The sequence below is a fragment of the Toxotes jaculatrix genome, chromosome 2 (genome assembly GCF_017976425.1).
Source record: "Toxotes jaculatrix isolate fToxJac2 chromosome 2, fToxJac2.pri, whole genome shotgun sequence".
In the NCBI taxonomy this organism is placed as follows: domain Eukaryota; kingdom Metazoa; phylum Chordata; class Actinopteri; family Toxotidae; genus Toxotes; species Toxotes jaculatrix.
The window spans coordinates 12,011,266-12,033,580 of NC_054395.1; the positions used below are offsets into that span (position 1 = coordinate 12,011,266).

Consider the following 22,315-nt stretch of genomic DNA (forward strand, 5'->3'; position numbering starts at 1 on the left):
AGGAGAACAGGGGCTGTTAACTCGCTGTAATGTGCAGAGTTCAAGGCTGTTCTCCACCTTCCTCAACTCACGTGTGTGTGCTTGTGTTACACTCACACACGCACGCTGTTGCACATGTGATCTTTTTGTACTCATGCGGTTTCACACTGATAAAGACGTCATCACCCCCTCTTTCTCTCGCTGCTTTGGTTTGTTTTGGTTATCCATAGTAACTATTACTTGTCTTCCTCTTTGTCATGTAACTTCATACACATATTTCACACACGTACTTTTAAGAAAGGTGCACGAGACACACAACCAGTGACAAAGTGAAACTTGACTGCTCTGCCAGTAATCTTTGACATTGATTTCAGATGGACAGTGCTGAGCGAAATGGCCTTCCTCACTACAGGCAGCCTTATCATGCAGTCGCCCTGGATGAAGCGCAGCTGGACGTCCTTGGACAGCGGGTAGAAAAGAAGTCCCTGTCATTTTTGGAGAGGGTGAAGGCACAGTGTTGGTGAGTCAAAAGATAGGTTTAGATTTTGTCCTTGCTGCATGTCAGTATGGGCCTTCAGACCATTTCTAGTGTTAATGCTTTGAGCCCTTTATCTGAAGGTCTATGGCCTTAAACCCTGTGTGTGTTTATGTGTGTGTTTATGTGTGTGTGTGTGTGTTCCTCCAGGTGTTCTGGTCCCAGGTTGAAGAGTTTCCTACTAGCCTTTTTTCCAGTCCTGTCATGGCTGCCTCACTACTCCATCAGAAAAAACGCCATTGGAGACCTGGTGTCCGGAGTCTGTGTTGGAATCATTCAGCTGCCACAGGGTGAGGATGCAGTGACAGATAATAATCTTATAAAAGTTTTTTTGAAACAACACTAACTTCACACACCCTCTGTAGGTGTTACAGTCCACCTGCCAGAAGACATCTTGATTTTTCCAATTTAACCTGTATTTTTATATTTCATTAAGATTTAGAACATGATTTCCAAGAGATCTAATCAACAAAGCTGCATCAGACAGATCTGTAAAATTTACAGTTTTCACAAAAACAAAAAATAATCCAATGTATCAAACTTCACAAGGTTCTTTGCAGCTGATTTACAACTTTAAGGCTCCATGAACTTGCCAAAGAACAACATTAAAAAAATATATGTGATCACTTTTTTACTCAGCATGGCAGAGACATTCTGAGCACACAAACCAAGCAAGTAATGAGAACGGAACAGCTGTAAGCACAAGTTAGAGGAGTTCAAGTTGTATATGAAAGGATACCACAGGATAAATATGTGCACATAAGGTAAAGTTTTCATACTGTACTTAAACAAATGACAACTTCTGTGGATTTTCGCCCCCAAGAATGTTAACTGTAATCTTCCTTAAGGAAGCAAGTTTTTTTAAAGCATTTTCTTACCATGTAGCTTTCATTTTATTCCTCTTTCCTTTGCTCTTGACAAAATGCTCCAGCTGTTTATTCAAACCTTTCTTTTCAACCCCCCCACCCACCTTTCTCCTTTTTTTCTAGGTATGGCCAATGCCATGTTGGTGGGAGTTCCTACAGTGTTTGGTCTGCACACCTCTTTCTATCCTCTGGTCATCTACTTCATCTTCGGCACTTCCAGACACCTCTCCATTGGTGACTATCTATGTATATCTATGTGGATTCACCTACTCTTGAACCTAACACTCTAGCAGAGACTTAAGGAGTTCTGTAACTGTTTGTGTGTCTCTGTTCATGTGTGACAGGTACTTTTGCTGTGCTGGCCATCATGATTGGGTCTGTGACAGCTAACGTGGAGTTGCTTAGCAACACTGTTGAAGGGAGTCAGGTTGATGTGGAAGCAGCCAAAGTGAACGTGGCTGTACAACTCACCTTCCTCTGTGGCCTCATACAGGTACATACACACACACACATTCACAACTATATTACAAAATGTCACAGTATGCACAGACTCACACACTCACCTCACCGCTGTGCAGCTGAACCTGACCTCTGACCCCATTATGTTATGGAAACAAGCATGAGAGAACATGAGAGTTCCCCTGCAGAGAGCGTATCACAGAAGTTTGAATCATTTTGTATATATTGTGTTTTCTGAAATAGTCAAACTCTACTGCTTTGTTTTTTTCTTAATTACAGACCAACTTGAGGCATTAAAGAAAATAGCTGAATATCTAAATTGTAAGAAAAAAAAGTGATGTAACTTGTGTGCAGAACATTTTTCAGTGACACAAAGCATCAGTTGCCATGTTCGGTGTTAGTCTCTCAGAATCAAAGCGGCAGCATTTTGCAGAAAACATTCAACATAGGTCGACACAAGAGTCATCAAGAGATAATTTCTACAGCAACAGTGGCATCAGTGGACCAGTATTGAGCTAAAGCTGTGTGTGTGTGTGTGTTCCCACAGCTCCTGCTGTACTTGCTGCGTGGAGGTGGCGTGTGTCGCTGGTTGTCCGACTCTGTGGTCAGAGGCTACACCACAGCAGCAGCTGTGCATGTGATCATCATGCAGCTGCCACTGATGACTGGAATACCTGCACAGAGACACACTGGCCTGCTGGCCTCAGCTTGGGTGAGTTGAAACACTGTCGTCGTCCCACACACACACATACACACTCACTTCTGTCAGCAAGCTTCCACACTGCTGAAGTGTCCTCGGGCGAGACTTTGAAGCCATATGAGCTCCAGTAGTGCTGTTATGTGGCACATCTCTGACCTCTGTGAGGGTGGAGTTCAGTGGATTTCATCATCAATCTGCCTGTAAAGCTGGAACATGGTCTTGGTGTTTTCTGTCCATATTCTTAGCTAAATGGATATCCATCACTGTACTGGACAGTGAAACTTTATTTAAATAAACACTTTTTTTTTTTTTTTTGCATTCAACTACCACAGATTCCCATGAGCTGTGTTTTTTGTTAATTGGTTAAATCATGAGATACAGTAGAACAGTAGATAACCTTTAAGCTTAGAAAAGGTATTGAAAACATTTCATCATTTTATTTTAAACATTTTTAGAAAGTCTAAATCACAAACAACAACACATTTTTATTGTTGTGTGTAATCAGACTGGAGGAGCTGCAAGATTATGAAATGCCAGGCACAGGGAGCTTTACTGCCCAGGGTCAAGCCTTCCAGTGTTCCCCTCTTTCTGGCTACTACTGGCAAATCCAAAACCCTAAATGTCAAGTTAACCTCTGATAACCTAAAGAATTTAATTATCCTGGCAAAGAAATGTATTGGCAAAAAATAAATAAATAAATAGATGCCTGACTGCTGGGGCTGCTGCTGTGACTGAGCGATAGATTTGTTTTTATTCTTGGCACTACAGAGGGCTGATTCAACGTTGGTCTCAAACTCATGCAAGGATACACCTCGTCACCCCTACATGAACAGGATTTCAAGGTGTAGGCTGGGTTTAGAAAGCTTCAGGTTCGCTTATCAGCTGTTTGCAGGTAGGGATTTTTCTCTAGCTTTACCTCAGATTTGCACTGAAGCTTTTAGAGTCAGAATCAAACCTCCAGGTCCGAGGTCACATGTCTGGAAAAACAATAACTTTACCTAAGGAAGTTGTGGTGACTGACGCGAGGTGATTGCAGGGCAGCAGTAAATATCCTATTAATAGAAATTAATTTACACTGAGTACTTAAGTAAAATTTTAAAAGATATGTGTGGTTAGATTTTAGTAATCAAAGTTGCGTGTGTGTGTGTGCGCGTGTGCATGTGTGCATGTGTGTGTGTGTGTGTGTGTGTGTGTGTGTGTGTGTGTGTGTGTGTGTGTGTGTGTGTGTGTGTGTCTGTGTCTGTGTCTGTGTCTGTGTCTGTGTCTGTGTCTGTGTGTGATTTTCCAGACTTTAAAGGATGTTCTGTCTGGAGTGACCAATGCCATACCAGGAGCTCTGTCAGTCTCTGCGGTTTCCATGGTGATACTCATTGGTGGCAAGATGCTGAATGAGCACTTTAAGAACAAGCTGCCTGTCGCCATACCCTGGGAACTTATACTGGTGAGAAATACACACACGCACACGCATACTGTTCACACATACACACACTCAGTAGACTCATGCCCATAAGATGCACCCAGATGGACAGATGCCACAGTGATAAACTGATGAATGACTCATAATTATATAAAAATCTGTTTTTATCTCCAAAACCACAAATCCCCACGTACAATAAATATCTGCACCTGGCCGCTGATTAATCACCATTCTGTCTTCTAATGGTGAAAATTTTATTTATTTTTCCAAAATTTTGCTGCTTCTCGGTTATTCTGGTAAGACACCATTTATATAGCCTTTATAAGCTGTAATCTGGCTTTACTGATGGTTATTAAATCATTGCTAATGCTTTACAGCTCAGTTATAAGCCAGTAATAACAACTTTTGGGTTGCCAGGTTGTGGAAAATCCTTCCATAGCTAGCACAAGCCATCAAGTCTGCAGTTATAAAGGTTAGTCACTGTCTAATAACTCATCTTGTATGCAGTTATAAATGTTACTAAGTCATGAATACAGGGTAGTGGGTTTCTCAGTTTCAAATAAGCCATCAACCAAGGTTAAAGTCACCTCTAAATGTTAATAAATATTTAAGGGTTTCACAATAGTCAATCAAGTCTGTAGTAAGGTCCTGAAGCACTTTCAAGTATTGCCTGGTCTGTTGATTGGAGGCGAGGTACAGATGTTGGCTGGTCTGTTAACTGGAGGTAGGGTGCAGGTGTGCATGGTGCAGGTTTTAATGCACGTGTCAGTTTAGCCAGAATCAGCCTTTATTGTCATTGGACAAGAATACAACAAAATTATAGCAGCCTAGAAGTGGTGTTACTCCAAATCTAATAAAAAAGCATGTACAAATAATCTAAATAAAAGTAAAAATAAAAATAGAAATAGAATAGCACTTCAAAGCATGAGAATAACGTGTTCAAAACATTCATACAGCCCCCGCAGGGGCTGATCACAACATAATGTGCATGTACAGTAACTTTCAAACATCATAGTTAAATGGGATGAGATTCAATCGTGCTGCCCACAACTGATTAACCTTTTCCCCTTTCAAGAAACTTCAACATGACTGAGAGTAAAGAACAGGACAGTAGACTATACTGACTATGGATCAATAGTTGTTGTTTTTTTTTCATTAAATTCTACACAAAACCCATCAAGGTGGGACACATTATTATAATTATTATGAAAAATGATACCACGGTTCCATTAATGCATTTGAGTGATATGAAAATAAACCCAAATCACATTTTCTTTTAAATATATATATATCTTTAAATCAGCTCAACCTCAGCAGGTTGAAAGTGCAAGGTGCTGAAGGCTGTTCAGTGTTTTTCGAGCACACACTTTGTGTTGATGGACATGAGTCAGAAGCTCGTACTCACCTTTTTGTCCGCAGTGAACAACAGCAGGTGGAGGCAGAAAATTTGAGGAGTACTTTGACTTCAAGTCAGAAGCTCATGCTCATTTTTTCTCCCACATTATGTGAATCATAGTTCCTAGAGCAGTAAAGAAAATAGTAGAGAAAGATAAATAACGGTTAGAAAGATAAACAATCTCTGATTTACTGAATAAGTGATATTACATGGATAGACAAGTTTACACATTAACATGCATTACTTGCTCTGTCTTTGTGGTTAGCTTCATATCCTCACTCAGTTGCCCCACAAATGTGAAAGACACAGGACAGGGTCTCGTCCTGTGACATCAGAAACAAGAAATATGGATATGTGTCTCTTTTGAGAACACTACAGCACATGCTCTGTGTTGATGAGTCAGAAGCTTGTACTCACCTTTTTGACCACCGTGAACAACATCAGCTCAGGTGGTGGCAGAAAATAAGTACTTTGACTTCAAGTCAGAAGCTCTCGCTCATCTTTTCTCCCACATTATGTGAATCATAGTTCCTCCGGCGGCAGGGTAAGATAATGGTAGAGAAAGAGAAATAATGGTTAGTAACATGAGCAATCTTTGATTTACAGAACAAGCGATATTATATGGATAGACAAGTTTTCACATTAACATACATGTCTTAAATATGTCATATATATGTCTTTATATTATAGCCTATTTAAAGGGACTCTTTTGACAAGTCAGAAGCTTGTACTTACCATTTAGTCCACAAGGAACAGCAGCAGCTCTGGCTGTAGAAAAAAAGTTGAGAAAGAGAAATATGGTACTGTAAGATTGTAAGTAACTTTCTTTACATGTACATGTAAAGTACAGCTCAGGTGACAGAATAAATGGTTAATAAGAACTGGTTAACTTATGTTAAAGGTTGACCTTGGTCATGTTCAGTCTTAATATGAAGCTCATAATCCCACATTATGAGAATGGCACCGGTCTGCGGTTCTAATAATACCTCGGTCCAATGTCTGGGTTCTGTTTCCTTGACTCTTATTGAAGCACGTTCGAACGTGTGCTAGAGACAGAACTATATAGTTAGTTGATGATTCAGTTGAAATCGCTGGACATCTGTTTGCAGATTAATGAAGCTATAATCTTCAATTGCCTCTGGAGATTGTCCGGAATTGGCTCAGAACTGCGTCTCTATAATGATGAAAAAGCGCAGCCAGACCACAGCATTTCACACCATCCTGACTCAAAGCACAGTTAGAGGTTACATCTGAAAAACAATTCAAATACAAAGAAATGCACCATTCCATTCTCCCAGTTCATAAAGTCATAACAAAACATGAGAAAGACTAAATTACTGAGCTTTTGTGTTGGAGGCCGGAGTCACATATAGTCAAGGGGAATGTGGATTGTGGAATAGCATTGCTTCAAGTTGACAAAGTTTAAACAGAGGCACATAAAAAGGAAGAGATACATGAGCAGCTGCAAGTTCTAGTCAGAAGTAGTTTGGAAATTTTGTGTTATAAGTGACTTATATCATAAACCGAGTGTTCAGCTAAAGGCTGTGTAAGAAGGATTATTGATTGTGTCTTTACACAAGTTCAACAAAGGTGAAAGATTTTGAGGTTTTTTTTTGAGAGAATTTTCTTTTAGAACAGTTTACCACAATAATGACAGGGAGTTATCTATCTATGTTTTTGCTTTTTGTTTTGTTTTTTAATTAGATTTCCTAATAGTTTAATTAAGTAATGTAGGACAAAGTAATGCAGGACAAAGAGTAGTTTTTGTCTCATTTAGTAGTCCTGAATATAATTTCTATGTATGTTCTCTGCATGCCTACGTTTAAAAAAAAACAAAAAAAAAGTTTATTGCAATGTGTTATAGGAAAATAGCCTCAGCACAGCACTGTTGGCCATGGTTCTGAAACACCAGCTACTTCAGTGGTGGGACTCTATCTGATTGTGATAATGTTTGTCTTTGTGCACGTCAGTGTTCAAGTGTAAGAACAGACTGAATGATCTGACATTTAGATGCAGAATACGATATATTCTTCTTTTCCAAAGTGGACATTCTGTCCAGAAAATGTCACGTCCATTGTTTTTCTCTCACAGATTGTCCTGGGCACCATCCTGTCAGTACAGATGGATCTGAGTGGACAGCACAGAGTCCAGGTGGTGGGACACATACCCAGTGGGTCAGTAGAACTGTGTCATTGTCTGTTTTTCCTTGTCATTTAAATTGCTGTTTTTAAATATATTTTCTTGTTAACTGACTTCACGCTATATAAATATACTGCATAGTATATTGGCAAGCCAATATATTTGTCTAGCCCCTAGTTAATATACCTCTACATTAGAATGTGAGGCTCATGTCTCACTCTAACCTCCATCTAACCCCAGATTCTTCATATTTCTGTTCTCATCATAGAAAATAAACCAGTTAACTTGACTGTGTTATCTGTGATAGCTTTAAAAGAATGCAGTGTTTCTGATGTGTAATTCATGAGGTGACTCAGCTTAAATTATTGAGAATAATTCTTGATGATATTGCTGGATATTTCATTTATTTTCTTTGAATGATGAATTAGTCATTAATTTGATCAGCATGTCCTTTCTTTATTTCCTTCCCCCTCCTCCGCTCCAGCTTGTCTCCCCCAGTCCTTCCCTCTCTGTCTCAGGCCAGAGAACTGTTCTTTCCAGCCCTGTCTGTGGCTCTGGTTAGCTTCAGTTTCCTCTCAGCCATGGGCTCAGTGTTTGCCCAAAAACATGGCTACCGGGTGGACTCCAGTCAGGTACATTCATGCCAGTTCTAACTCTTACTTTTGTTGTGGGGTCTGTTTTTTGAATGACTGAAAAAAGGTAGAAAGGTCCATCTGATAAATACACAACCACAAAACATCTAATTTAATGTAAACAAAGTATACAAACTACAAGAAAACAACCAAGAAGCTGTGGGATCAATAAAGTCTTATCTTATCTTATGAAAGAAGGATTTAGAAGCTGCCGAGGGTGTAAAAACCTCAATCAAAGCCCATGTTGTAAAAGCTGCATAAACATGACATTATTTTGCAGACATGTCCACCTCACAAATCATTATTAATGGCTTTTCAAGATTTCAAGTGTCTTGAGAATTGTACAAATGAGGACCCATGGTTAATAAGCCTGAAAGAGTGCAGTTCAGAAATAATGATGAGGAAGAGTCACAGCTTCATTCTCAGCAGAGATTTTGAATGGTGCAAAGCCACAGATCTGTATTTTTCTTGCCAAAGGTCCTTTGACCCAGATACTGCAGACTGCTCTTTGAAGCCTCACTGTGAATGCTACTGCAGGGAGTGCTCTGTCAGTTTGTCCAAGTGAAGGACAAAGGTCTGGTTAGATGGCATCCACATAGAGCATGCTCTATGCAGGTTCTGTTAAATATTCATTAACTTGAGAGAAAAACTCTTATGTTTACAAAGTGATCACAGTGAAATGACTGAATATGTGAAATTCAGACTTGATCCTCTGCTTAACAGGTAGTATTTTGTTAAAGATAACTAGTTGCTTGGTTTAGATTTGTCAGTAATCCGTGACATACCCCCCTGGCATCACCTTAAATGTGTAAACTCTTCATTGCCACTTGCCCCCCTAAGACCATTGCTACTTAATCATTTCCTGAAAGATTATCCCGCCCCTAACTTACTATGTTAGTGCAAGGATGGGTAAAAACATGATGACCAGGCCAACCAGCTGCCCTGTGTACACTCACCAGCTGCAGCCCTGTGATGTACCATCCGCCTCTTGTCTGTCTCTTCCTCAGGACCTGCTGGCTCTGGGTCTGTGTAACGCCATCGGAGGAGTGTTTCAGTGCTTTGCTGTCAGCTGCTCCTTCTCCCGCAGTATGGTCCAGGACAGTATTGGTGTCAAATCACAGGTATAAAACTGCAGAAGACATAAAATCCCAGAGCCGTCTGTAGTGCAAAGTTGCTAGTACTTAAGTAAAATTTGATGGTACTTTTACTTCACTGGAGTATTTCGTATTCCTGTTTATACACCACAACATTTCAGGGGTACTTAATTAAATAAAGGATCTGAATGCTTCTTTCACTACTGCCCACCACCTTTGTTTTGTACTATATTGAATACTGTGTTTGAAAGCAACCAACTGATGCCTTAATGAGTCCATTATATCACTCTCTTATCTCTTTTCCTCCTCATTGTCTGTTTTTATTTACCTTTTTTCCCTTCTGTTGTGTTTTAATCTCCTATCGCAGATGGCAGGTTTGATATCAGCTCTGGTGATTTTGACCATCTTGCTGAAGATCGGTCATCTAATTGAGCAGCTGCCAAAGGTAAGAAGTGCATCGGAGATAACGAATCTCATTAATGTTCATCATATAAGTTGATAAGCAACGGCTCAAATCACCCGCATCTCACTTCTGACAGTTTTCTTATATTTAAATTTTTCAGAGGACTTTAAAGTTTTTAATCCTTTTGATTTGTAAAGGAAGTGAACATTGATCGAGATTTTCTTTATGACCAAGAAGTGACGTAAAGTGAGAAGTAGTACAACAGAGCAAGCAAAACAGTCTCCAGAAGAGATATGACTGTGGTGCCAAATGCTGCAAAGGTTTGAGTTGGCAGTTCTCCAGATAGTATGTTGCTGTAAATAAAGCACCTTAGAATGATGATAAAATAACAGAGCGCACGAATGAAGATGTTTTAAGAAATGTCAAGACATACTCCAGCTGGATGAGACTCACTGTCCCGATGAGTCACATGCCTTAGCCAGTGCTCAGTGATGCCTTGCTGTGTGTTCCAGGCATCGTTGGCAGTGATCATCGTGGTGAACCTGCAGGGGTTACTGGCCCAGTTCAAAGATGTGTGTGTGCTCTGGAAGTCTGACAGATTAGACCTGGTGGGCTACACACACACATACTTGTACTTATATCTTTGTAAGGACATAGCCACTTACCAAACTGAATGCCTAACCCCGACCCTGGCCCTGACCAAAACCCAATTCTAACCCTAAAACCAGGTCTTAACCCACAAACAGCCCTTTAAAGTTGTGAGTTTCCCAAAATGTCCTCACTCCGTAAGGTCTATGCTTTTTGTGGTTCTTGCAAAGATAGATGTACAAGTACACACGCACACACACACGCACGTAATTATACAAGATCACAGAATAGAAGCCTGGTTACAAACAGTACCAGTCTCCCTCTGATCAGAGACTTTTCCTGTCTCCTCCCTCCCTCCTTGCCTTCAGCTGGTGTGGGTAGTGTCGCTGATGTCCACGCTGATCTTTAACCTGGACCTGGGTCTGGCCGTGGCCGTCGTCTTCTCTCTATTCACACTCATCTATAGGACGCAACAGTCAGTAATCATTTCATAGGCGGTACATAGAGCATTTTACATTGATAAATCATTACTGCATTCATTTTGAGAGATAGATATTATCACCATAGTCAGATGCTGTTATTGTTTATGCACAAAAAACAAACAAAACAAAAAAAGATTAGGAGAATAGTAACACAGCAATAATGAAAAAAACACATAACACATCCATTGATTTTTGTTTTTGATCCATTAATCCATAAGACAGGACAGGCAAGAAATTGTTTATGACCTGACAGACTCAACCTGCAGGTAAACTGCTGGCCCCACAGATTACATTACAACCTTTACATATCTGCTGTACGGCAGTGAAGGGTTACTTTATAGCATAAGTCAGGAAGAGGGCAATATACTTGTAGGCAAGCTTTGTTTTTTTTACAACAGTAAAACTGATGTAAAATCTCATATTTCGTGAGGCAAAACATTAAAAAAAGAAGCAATGATCTTTGCAGCAAGAAAGGGGCTCAAGGGAAATAGTTATAATAGATAATAGAATAAAGTGCCATGACTCTGTATCAACTGTCTAATTTTCAGGAAGAAGCATTAAGTTATCTCTGTTAATTTAACAGTGGTTTAAGGATGTATAAAGTGCTGCATGTGGGGCCATTGTTACTGTTCAATAATCATTGATGATTATGTTTGTGTTTTTGTTTTATGCTTCTGACTGAAACTGAAAACAGTGTTATAAATATCTGTCTTCATTTATTAATTCATCAAGTCATTTCTTACAGTCAGGTCCAAAAGTCTGAGACCACTTTCCCTATTTGAAAAAAGACTTTCCCAGTCTTTTGGACCCCACTGTACATCTTAAGATTTTTGTATTTCCTTCCCTCCTCTCACTTGTCTCCCAGGCAGACTTGCACTCTCATTAATATTCCCCCCTGTCTCTCCCGTCTTTCATCTTGTCCTCATCTTTCAGCACCTCCACTGTTGTTTTGGGTCATATTCCTGGTACAGACTGTTACAGGGATGTGGGACTCTACACTGAGGTAAACTCAACCTGTCTCACACTTCTCACAACAAAAAGTTTTCAAAAAACTTCAAACTGTTTGATTAAAGTTTGGTGTTACTCATGGTAAGTTGAGTAAAGTTTCATCAGTGTCGTCATGTTCCCATCTGCTTCTCTTGTGCTGTCCCTGTTCTGTGTTCGTTAGCTTGATGTGTTTGGTTTTTTTTTTTTTTTTCTTTGGTAGGGGAACACGGTGTTGGAAATTTTGAAATGTTTTCAAAACAACAGTAAGCATTCAGAAGATGCATCCTGTTAACTTAAAGATGAGACAACTTTAGTTTTTAAAAGCTGACTGTATGAATGAGATTTTATATCCATAGAGACAATGGACACAGTGCCTGTGTAATCACCTATAAACAGTGTGGGATGAGCTGACTGGAGTGTGAGACACCTGTTAATCAATGAATACATGTCCCAAAGCATACTTCTTTTTTAACCTTAATACACATGTTAGGGAAGAAAGCATTTTCAAATTGCTACCAAAATATAAGTATGAAGTGAAATCATGTGTCTTGGGGGAAAAAAATATTGATCATGTGCCTCTAGTGGCATTTCTACTGACCTAAACATAAGGGAGATGGAGTTTTGTTGGAACCAGCATCTAGTGGCCATGAGTGGAGCTGCAGCTTAAGACAGTTAAATACTAAAATACCTGTGCACAGTAAAAGAGTGTCTATTCAGTGGCTAAAACTTTGAATTGAATCAGGATAGTTTCCCCCTCCTAGTACTAACCAGCTGCCATCTCGTAGGTTCATATTTAGTCTATGGATTTGAGAATGGCATCGATTTCTCGTCTAAGTTGTTGCTCACTTTGTTAAACCTTTGACGTCATACTGAGTTGGAAAGACTTCAGCTTTGTCACAAATCCAAAACCCAGCTCTCAACTTGAATCCATCTGTCATATACTGTCATTAATACACCACATAGTCAAAACAAAAACAAAAATAAATCCTTGGCTCACACCAATCTGCTGCTTCTATTTATACCTGCCACCTCACTTCTCCTTCCCCTACCCCCTTTCTCATAATGTTTTTCTGCAGCACAGAAACTTTTTTCCCCCAAACTTAATAAAAAACATAAATATTTCATACCACCTAAAGTCAGACATGCAGCCATAATTTGAATTTAGAGTAGTTGCACAGAATACTATTTTATTCTATAAAGCCTCAGAGTCAAACTGGAGCTTATCCTTGGGAACAGGTGCAAATACCACTAGACTGATACTGCTATACACTACTACTATAAAATACTTCCATTCTAATATGTAGGTATGGAAAGAAAAATAGGATGATGCAGGGGATTTATGCCTGGAGAAGTCCAAAGACCAAAGTCTGTCTGTCTAATTTAACAAAAAAATGATGTTTCACTGTTTGACTGATAATGTAATGGCTGATAAACCGTGGTTGACTCTGCTGATGCTTTACTGATTGTTCTATTGAGATAAATCATTGTGACTTTACATGACACTTGCTGATTTAAGCTGACAGCAGGATGTGGACTGGCATATCTAAAATGTCATCGGTGTGAAACATGGTCTGTAATGAACCCTCCACAGCTTGTGTTGTATATGCACATGAAACAGACCCCGATTTCAAGTGGATCACAGCATCTGCAATGCAAATGCACATCAGCAGAGCAAGCATTTGATGGCTGCTGCAGGATCAGTGTCAGTTTGAATAACTGCCTTTTTTTTTTTTTGACATGGTGGAAAAGCATATCAAAATCAAGATTTGTAATGGGACATTTGGAAATTATTTTGAACTGACAAGAATATTTTAGTAACTGTATGTGCATGGGCTTTTGCAGGCTCATCATGTTTGGTCACAAAAAAAAAAAGCCAGACCAAATTCTCCAGCAAAGGTCAGCTCTTGTTATAAACTTAACGAGCCGCCATGAATGGTATGACTGTCACGCAGCCAAAACGCACTAAAAATAAAATCCCTGGCTGAAACTCACCATCTGTCACACATCAAAACACCAAACTGTCACCAAAGGCAATCTGTCCAGCCTCTGAGCATCAGTGAATTCCTCTCAACTTCTCGCTCTCTGTTCCCTCCACTTGATTCTCTCCTCACCCTGTTGCTGTGGTGGCCGCTGTCCAACTCCACTCTGTGCACTTTGTCTAGTATCTGTCATGCATTAGTGATGGTGGGTGCAGTAGCTTTCTTTGTAGAAATTACTCCTCATGAATCCATTCTATGTTCTTCCTTTAGTGTTACCTTAAGAATTACTTACTGTGATCTACTCTGTACTGAGTGCTACACTTCAGAGCTTCAGTGATGTTTTTCTAACTTTATAATGAACAGAAATGATAGGCCCCTCCCCCATTCTTGATCCAACATGACCACACTTGTTTTAGGTTTGATATCAGTTGCCGTAACTGCATCAGACTGCTTTCCTGAACTCTAACCTTCTGTACAGGTTGTCACTGTTGTGCCAAATTATACACCGTAGGTACTGGACCATATTAAATTCATTTAATGTGCATGTCTCTGTCGTTTAACAGGCAAAGCAAATTCCTGGGGTGACTATACTCTCCTGTTCCAGTCCAATTTACTTTGCCAACTCTGAACTTGTCTTCACAGAGATCAGAGAGGTGGTAACAACACACACACACACACATACACACACAAACACACACCCACACACAAAACACAAAAACAGGGTGAAATGAATATGATTAGAGAGATGTCGGGAAAATAGAGAGGAGTGAGTGATGAGCATCAGTGAAATAAGAGATGTTTTTTTTTTTTATTTGAGTGAAAGATTGACACATGAGGTTGTAATTTTAATGAGGAGAATAAATGAATCCAGATGACCAGCAGCCCCACAGTTTGTTTTCAGACATGTAGGCTGCATTCCTTCCACATGAAGTCCATAAATATGTGGACATAATCTTGAGAGATTCAGTCCCAGCACCTGCCTACACAATATAAGAGGTGCATGTGTGCACCTGGCATGTGTTTATGCCTTCCTTCGAGCTTTGATCTCTCTTGTTGAGAGAACTCTCATAAAGATACTTGAAGGAATTAACCAATTACACCACGTGTTACACAGCAACTGCAAGTCCTCTACTAGTTTTCCACATGTCACTTTTCTTCTTTTTTTCCCCCCGTCACTACATCCAGACAGTGAGTCAGTCTCAGAAGAACAACCCAGCTGGAGTCCACATCTCTCCCTCTTCCACCTCCTCCTCCTCTTCAACCCAGACACAGACAGACAGTCATTGCTTGGTTCTCGATCTCAGCTCGGTCAACTTCATGGACTCTGTGGCCAAGACAGCACTTTGCAAGGTGAAGATAGAGATCTGGCTGGAATGCAGTGTGTACATACATTTTCAGTTTCACTTTAGCTAAATGAAAATTACCAAAAGCATGTAATACATAAACGATTTACATCATTACATGATGATTTTGGTGCATGGCACTGTTAGTGTGGGGATTCTGCACTAAACTTCCCCAAAGATCATCAATGTGGGTGATACTGTTGCATCTTTACCTGGAATTTTATTTTGATGAAATCTGAGCTCCTGCAGTTGGTGCTCTTTTCTTTATCTCTCTAACAGACATCTGTCACTTTGTTTTGTTGTTTTGTCTGTAACACTACCCAGTATATTTTTGCTGTCATCCATACTAGGAATTTAACACAAGCAATGCAACTCATGTGGTAATGGATGCCTTGTCTACCGGGAAAAAAATTATGAAAAGATATGCATGATGAAGAAAAAAAAATACATATGGTTGTTCAATATTTTGACATTGTAACAGTCAAAATGACTAGATACTATTCAAAAGTTCAACTTTAATAAGGCAGAATTATGATGCACTAAATTATGATATGGTAAGTCAAAGATCTAAGATAAGCCGATAATTTGACTTGCATAATTCTAGCTTATTGTTTCACAGTTTTCCCTCACCGAGACTTTCCATGAGTATTTTGAGTTTTATAGTTCCTGCCTTTTCTGCATATTTGTCTTTTCTTGGTGGAAATGGGTTTCCATAAGATACTGTATGCTTAAGGCAACAAAGGGAAAAGCCTTCCTAACCTGTTTATAGGATAAACATCTATGACGATGAAGTTCTGTAAGAAGTAAGATAACATATTCTTAGATATGTGGTATGTGGTAACAATGAAATGTACTGGTTTAGTGAGTTATCCTGTCTTCAAAGCTGCGAGTCCTTCAAGTAATCTCAAGTTATTTTTATCCTCAGCTGAAGTAATTTAGCAGTTTGATTTGATGTATTAAGATGTGAACAGAGGTCTGTGTGAATGGATGTCCGCCTTCCTCTGCCAGATCTAAACCTGCTGATTCTGCTGTTCATTTTACTCATGAAAATGTCTTTAGCGGCTGGCTGTCCTCACACTGGCTCCTTTCTGCTGATCACAGACGTTTCTAAGAGACTATTATCCAAGACTAGACTACATGTCCAGTAATTGCATGTTAGATAATGACAGTATGATAAATACTCTCTCACAGTGGTTGCGCACACAGATCTTTCATTGCTTCTAACTAATAGATGAGTTACCCGTTGTACTGATATGACTTTGTTATCGCTTCCTCCTCTTTGACCTTAATGATAAAAGAAGAAGAAAATTCATTCATCAGCCTCACAGAGTCAACATATGCTTGAAGAAAAGATTTTCATGATGAATGGTGACAAGGTTTGTGTGTGTGTGTGTGCGTGCGTGCGTGCGCATGCGCGTGTGCGTGTGTGTGTGTGTGTGTGTGCGCACCTTACTCATCAGGTTGTAGACGACTTGGAAGTCCAGGATGTCTGTGTGTTTCTGGCAGTGTGCCCAGGTCAGCTTCATGTTTCATGCTCACCTATCTTTTATAAAGTGACTCTCCTTTTATGGCTCTCTCTCTCTCTCACACTCACACTCACATACACACACACACTTATAGTTTCTCTTGTTCGGGTTGTTATTGTTTTCACAGGTCAGTTTCTCACCACCCCGCCTATGAAACTTCTTCTGTTCTGATATCTATGTAGCCACACACGTTTTTTTTTTCCAACACATACAGTCAGACAGGTTGAATGTACACAAAATGTCTCATCTAATTAGCTCAGTGCATTACTGTGCAACATGCACCAAATAAATGCTTGAAACTTTAAAATTAAAATGTGAAGTGTGTGATCCTAAGGTTTTCTGTGTGCCAACAGAGAGACTTTTAACCCAGCTCCAGACTCAGGGCTGTATTCCAGACATCCTGCCCAGATCCTGTCTCTTCCCATCGGTCCATCGCGCTGTCCAGCACTACCTCAGCACCTTGCCCAGGCCTCTGGAGGTACGCACTGTCTCACTTCCAAGCTCATTTGTAAAAATATTTACAGCCAGGAGTTTTTAAATCACTTTTATTATTAATAGTAGTAATTTTAGGATGATCTGTAAGCCCTTAGGCCACACATCGATATAAAATAAAATCAGAAAAAAACATTTTGTTATCTGTTTTGCCAAACTGGTTTTCCACAGTGGGGGACCCCACCAATTTTACACATCAAAGTCTGTTTACAGGTCTTGGGGAGGACTACTGCATGTAAAAATAATGCGTTTTGTGGCTTCTGAGGCAGCTGGCGCTGAAGACGACAAGATTTAAAATGAAAATAAAAGTGTGTGTGGAGGAAGGAGGCAGTGAATTTACCAGACCTCTGTAGCCTGCTCCTCATCTCTGTTTGAGACTAGCAGCTCAAGGCTACATTAGCTGCCATTAGAATCCCCAACTGAACTGTCAGAGGACAAGTTTCATTGTGGGTAATGTAGGCGCCAGGTTTTGACAAGGAAGAAGAATTTGTGGAATTTAAAAAATCTTTAGTTTGTCCATTGTCCATTATAAGTCTGACAGTGTTATAGGATTGAAATGCTAAATCAGAGGAGTTTAATTAAAATGTTTAAAACAGGATTTCAAGATATTTTAAAGTTTGTATAAACTGCCAACATTTCTTCTCAGGAAATCAACTCTAATCCAAGTGAAGGCTGAGCCTAAGTCAACAAGAGGACAGAGATAAACCCCTTGACTGTTCAGTCTTTAATGTGGAGGACAGAACAATCAGCTTCATTTTATTCTGAGTCATTTTTCACAGTATGTATACACCTGCACCTGTATCACACATTTTCTGATAATAAATGAAAGTTTTTCCCTATTTTCACAAGTATTACATTACTGACCTTTTTCTCAAGAAGTATTTGAGTCTTGATGAAGGCTACCCAGGTGCCAATAACACATACCATCAGACATGATACAGTAAAGCACTGAAAACACACATCATAAGACAAATAATTCCAAATGAATTCATCGCCCACTAAAGTAGGGCCTAATGTTAAATCTGGACTGTGCAATAATTTTGAATGTGAAACACTGGACATATTTTTCTGTCTCCAGGAACACATTAGACAAATAGCATTGTCAAAACAAGATAAACCTACATTCCCTAGGTTCATACTATAGATGGGAGTTGCCTTTGTTTTCATAATCACGTCATTGTCTGAGTCCATCCTGTTGTGTCCTGCGTTGCATGCGTGTTTTGGATTGACAATGGCAACCGTTTGCACAGGTTACAGCAGGTGACAGAAGCAGAAAAATATGTGGCTACGCCTCCCTCAGCATATATTTTTTTAACAGTTTCTCTTTCTTGTAGAAGAACATTGCGCCATTCAGCTTCAGCAAAGAAAAAGTAGTCTTTTTATCTGTGTTGCAGAAACAGCATGAAGTAGCATTTTGCAGATGACTATAAAAACTTTCATGAGTGAGTGGACATGTTTTAGACTTAATTTTGGGGAAGTGTGTCTAAATGACACTGTCATGTAACACTGTCAGTGGTAATATATTAAGAAAAGGAAAAGAATAATATAATATAAAAACAAATCATCTGGTGTGGTTTGTTATGAGTTGCTTCTTACTGTAAAAGTAAAAGCTGATGTCTCACTACTTGTCTTACAGGGAAGTGGAATTGTTTTAATGCTGAACTTTTGGTTTGTTGGAAAGGGTGAATACCAGTGTTTTTAGATGCTTTATCTGTTTTTCTCGGTTTCTGTTTTTAACGTGTTTCCGTGTCTTTTATAGTTTCTGCCTTCCCTCAGTGGATGCTCTGTGTTGGTTATGCACAGTGATTGTGTTGCCATTTACACCAGAAATCCTGCGAAAGATTTAGACCTCACAAAAACACGTGTCAAAACTAAATAAGTGTATTAAAAAAAAAAAAAAGAACAGTTTAATACACAATGCAGATTTAAAAAATTCACAGTCAAAAACGTTTGACCTACCGTATTTCTTAGAAATCAAACATCATAGCTGAGTCATTTTTGATAACGGCCTCTTGGTAACTGATTAAATTAATATTAGAGTCATAACTGATTCCTCCCTTTTATTGGCCACATAAATAACAAAGAGTTATCTGGTACCAGCCTTGTGTGTCATGCTAAGGAAGTGAACACAGGGGCATAGGTCAAAGTTAATAGAAATCCGTAGCTAAAATCCTGCTGTGTTTAAATAAGCATGTCCTCATGGAGGTTTTCTTTCACTGGCTCTGAAAGCCCCTTTTGGCCTCCTGCTTGTTAAAACATGCAGAAGATCTGCTGTGAAGAGCTACAGAGCTTAACACAGAGGCCACATTCAGAGATCTTAAAGGAGTTAATGTCCCCTCCTACCTGAAAACGTTGGAAAAATTTGTCTCCTGAGGATCAAACCTCACCAGACGCCTGTGCCTCCTCTGCTGCTTGTCTTCTGTCTTGGCATAAAATAAATAAAAACTTGTGCTGCAAGATAGAAAACAGAAGGGAAAAAAAACATGTTAGATGTTGCATCAGAAAGTTGCTGTGAAGTCAGGAAATGAAGCGACACATTCATTAGACAGTTAAGTGTCAGATGAATGAACTGGTAATGATGTATTCAGGAACAGTGAGCTACTAATAAGAATACGCTTAGCAGAGGATGGTTTCGATCCATCGACCTCTGGGTTATGGGCCCAGCACGCTTCCGCTGCGCCACTCTGCTGTCAGTCACAATTAATGGGTTTCAAACCCACAGTCCCTGGCTTAGGAGGCCAGTGTCTCATCCATAGTCCACTGAAGCTTCATATTCTGCCCTCTGACCATTCATGCTGTAACACAGTGCATTGACACTTTCTGAATCTTTAGTGTGCTCATTTCAGCTCAGTGATGCTTCTTTCATACATTCCTAAAGTGGGCACACTAATGACAAAGCGTGGAGAGTGACTATCAGTTTTTGAACTGGCATGAATTGTATGAAGCATTTTCAACATATGTCACTCCAGAAATAACTGTCACCATAACACTGCTTTCTAAATTTCAATGAGAAGGACTGGAGTTTGATTTCTGATACTCAAGTTTTCCGGTATAACAAAGCTGATTCACCTTTAACCAGGTAACTGATCACCATGATCACCATGGTAACTCACACTTCACGACTTAACCTGCTCCAGAACAGGTTAACTCCAGAGGATTAATCAAAAAAAAACCTGTCAACAGCCCGACCACTGAACAATCAGATCACCACAAAAACTGAATCATCCCTCCTACAAGATCCACGTGCCCACTCTGGGTTTAAAACAGAGCATCTAACAAATGGAGGCATAGTCTCCCACGCTAAATACATACTGACGGTTATGGCTGCATTTTAATTTCGCAAAGATTCTTTCATCCCCAACAGGATCTCTGTAAGTATCAACAGTACACTCTTATGACATAACTATAGTATTTACAGGAGTATTTGTGATCACTTTTAATATGTAGAAATGATTTCTTATGTTTCTACAGCTTCCTTCTCTTCTAGTTATGTAATATAGTTGTATATATTTCACCTTGACAATATAACTATTTTTGGTGCTGTAATCAAATTGCTCTTGTCAGTTTATCACCAGTTCATCTCATTTCACATTAAGTGCTTCTGACAGCGTTTCTCATCAGTCACAATCCTGCCTCTTTCACATGAACATGCTTGTAATATGATGTTAACAGAGCTTTGTAATTTTGGTAATTCAGATTCCTCGAAGTGAGGCCCTGACTGAAGATCATTAACCCTGGCCGGATAATCCTGAAGACCCATTAAGAGCGACTATGAATGTGGGTCAAGCTGCCATGAAGGAGACCACTAAAACTCATTTAGCAGAGGATGGTTTCGATCCATCGACCTCTGGGTTATGGGCCCAGCACGCTTCCGCTGCGCCACTCTGCTGTCAGTCACCCCTGAAGGGACTCGCAACCACAATCCTTCACATCTGTTTATTGAGGACAAGTATTTAACAAAAGGCCTGTCTTACATATTGGGGCTCAGACTGAGGGTAATTGAAAGACATGGACAGCTGGACTACATCTTGGTAACTCTTAAAGTCAACCAGCTTGTGATAAAATTCCAATAGCAGAGGATGGTTTCGATCCATCGACCTCTGGGTTATGGGCCCAGCACGCTTCCGCTGCGCCACTCTGCTGTCAGTCACCCCTGAAGGGACTCGCACCCACAATCCTTCACATCTGTTTATTGAGGACAAGTATTTAATATAAGGCTAGCCTTACATGGACAGCTGGACTACATCTTGGTAACTCTTAAAGTCAACCAGCTGGTGATAAAACACCAATAGCAGAGGATGGTTTCGATCCATCGACCTCTGGGTTATGGGCCCAGCACGCTTCCGCTGCGCCACTCTGCTGTCAGTCACCCCAGATGGGACTCGAACCCACAATCCCTGGCTTAGGAGGCCAGTGCCTTATCCATTAGGCCACTGGGGCTACATGCTTTTTCACACTGTTGTTGAAGCAATGTGGGTTCAACTATACATCAAACCATTTGAACAGCACATCAATGCCCCCTAAGCCACTTTAACAATGTCTATACTTTCCAGTGCTGGGTCAGAATAAAAGACAGCACTCCACAGTGAAAAACAGCAAGAAAAAAAATCTCTTTTGAATTTGTTTACAATCAATAGGATGACAAATCAGTTGAGGTGCTTCGGCATAAAGCCTGCAGAGCACGGGTGACAGCAGTGAGCTCTCTCTTCATAACAATTTCAATCTGTAACAGTGACAGAGACACTGAGGCTGAAGAGAAACAGAAAGTGGAAGAGGAGATGCATGGAGCGCCAGGCAACAAGCACTGACAGGACAGAGAACTTGAGTTAAAATACAGATACTGACATGACAGTGTTAACAGCGGCACACAAATCACCTTATCCTGAACTCAGGCTTTGTTTTCCTTACATTTAGAAGCAGCTGCTCATACTCTCACGCTATAAGAATGATGGGGAATTTTCTGTAGATTCCTCCATTATTTTTCTGTTCCCTCTCCCCTTCCAAAGAAAACCAGTGCTTAGAAACATGGGATGGAAACCCTGGAGTGTCAGGTTTGTCCGATGGGAAATGCATGACTGATCTGTAAAAACATGATATGTCATGGATCACTGCAAAGCACATGAACTCACACACCAGTGGCCTGTAATAACACTAGTTAACAGATGAATGATCAAATGCTCTCTGGTTTTGTGTGCATCAAAGGTGGTTACCACAACACCAACAAAAAAAAAAACACAAAACTATGAAACACAATGTTTTAAATCACACACATAACAAAAAACTGAAGAATAGTAAAGG

General features: G+C 39.9%; 1 protein-coding gene and 3 non-coding genes across 4 annotated transcripts; 1 reads left to right on the forward strand and 3 right to left on the reverse strand.

Annotated features, from left to right (window-relative positions):
- The first annotated feature begins 173 nt into the window (after nucleotides 1–173).
- Nucleotides 174–17,792, forward strand: LOC121188375 (solute carrier family 26 member 6). The gene is made up of 18 exons (XM_041048109.1): nucleotides 174–499; nucleotides 665–804; nucleotides 1,504–1,614; nucleotides 1,725–1,873; nucleotides 2,387–2,551; nucleotides 3,828–3,980; nucleotides 7,444–7,526; nucleotides 7,976–8,123; nucleotides 9,131–9,244; nucleotides 9,585–9,662; nucleotides 10,133–10,228; nucleotides 10,577–10,683; nucleotides 11,624–11,693; nucleotides 14,220–14,309; nucleotides 14,842–15,006; nucleotides 16,460–16,514; nucleotides 16,879–17,003; nucleotides 17,664–17,792. The coding sequence occupies exons 1-18, from the start codon at nucleotides 354–356 to the stop codon at nucleotides 17,691–17,693; spliced, it is 2,025 nt and encodes a 674-aa protein (XP_040904043.1). The 5' UTR covers nucleotides 174–353; the 3' UTR covers nucleotides 17,694–17,792.
- A 1,842-nt stretch (nucleotides 17,793–19,634) lies between these two features.
- On the reverse strand, nucleotides 19,635–19,706 carry trnam-cau. Its single transcript has one exon. It is a non-coding gene; the product is annotated as a tRNA-Met (tRNA).
- Nucleotides 19,707–20,834: 1,128 nt separating this feature from the next.
- trnam-cau lies at nucleotides 20,835–20,906 on the reverse strand. Its single transcript has one exon. It is a non-coding gene; the product is annotated as a tRNA-Met (tRNA).
- Nucleotides 20,907–21,384: 478 nt separating this feature from the next.
- On the reverse strand, nucleotides 21,385–21,457 carry trnar-ccu. Its single transcript has one exon. It is a non-coding gene; the product is annotated as a tRNA-Arg (tRNA).
- Between the last annotated feature and the right edge of the window lie 858 nt (nucleotides 21,458–22,315).

Bases quoted from the DNA above. Each gene is read 5' to 3' on its own strand.
- LOC121188375 (XM_041048109.1), top strand. From the start codon at position 354: ATGGACAGTGCTGAGCGAAATGGCCTTCCTCACTACAGGCAGCCTTAT. The intron at 9,245-9,584 runs GTATAAAACTGC...CTCCTATCGCAG, and splicing joins GTATTGGTGTCAAATCACAG to ATGGCAGGTTTGATATCAGC. The intron at 15,007-16,459 runs GTGAAGATAGAG...CTTACTCATCAG, and splicing joins CCAAGACAGCACTTTGCAAG to GTTGTAGACGACTTGGAAGT.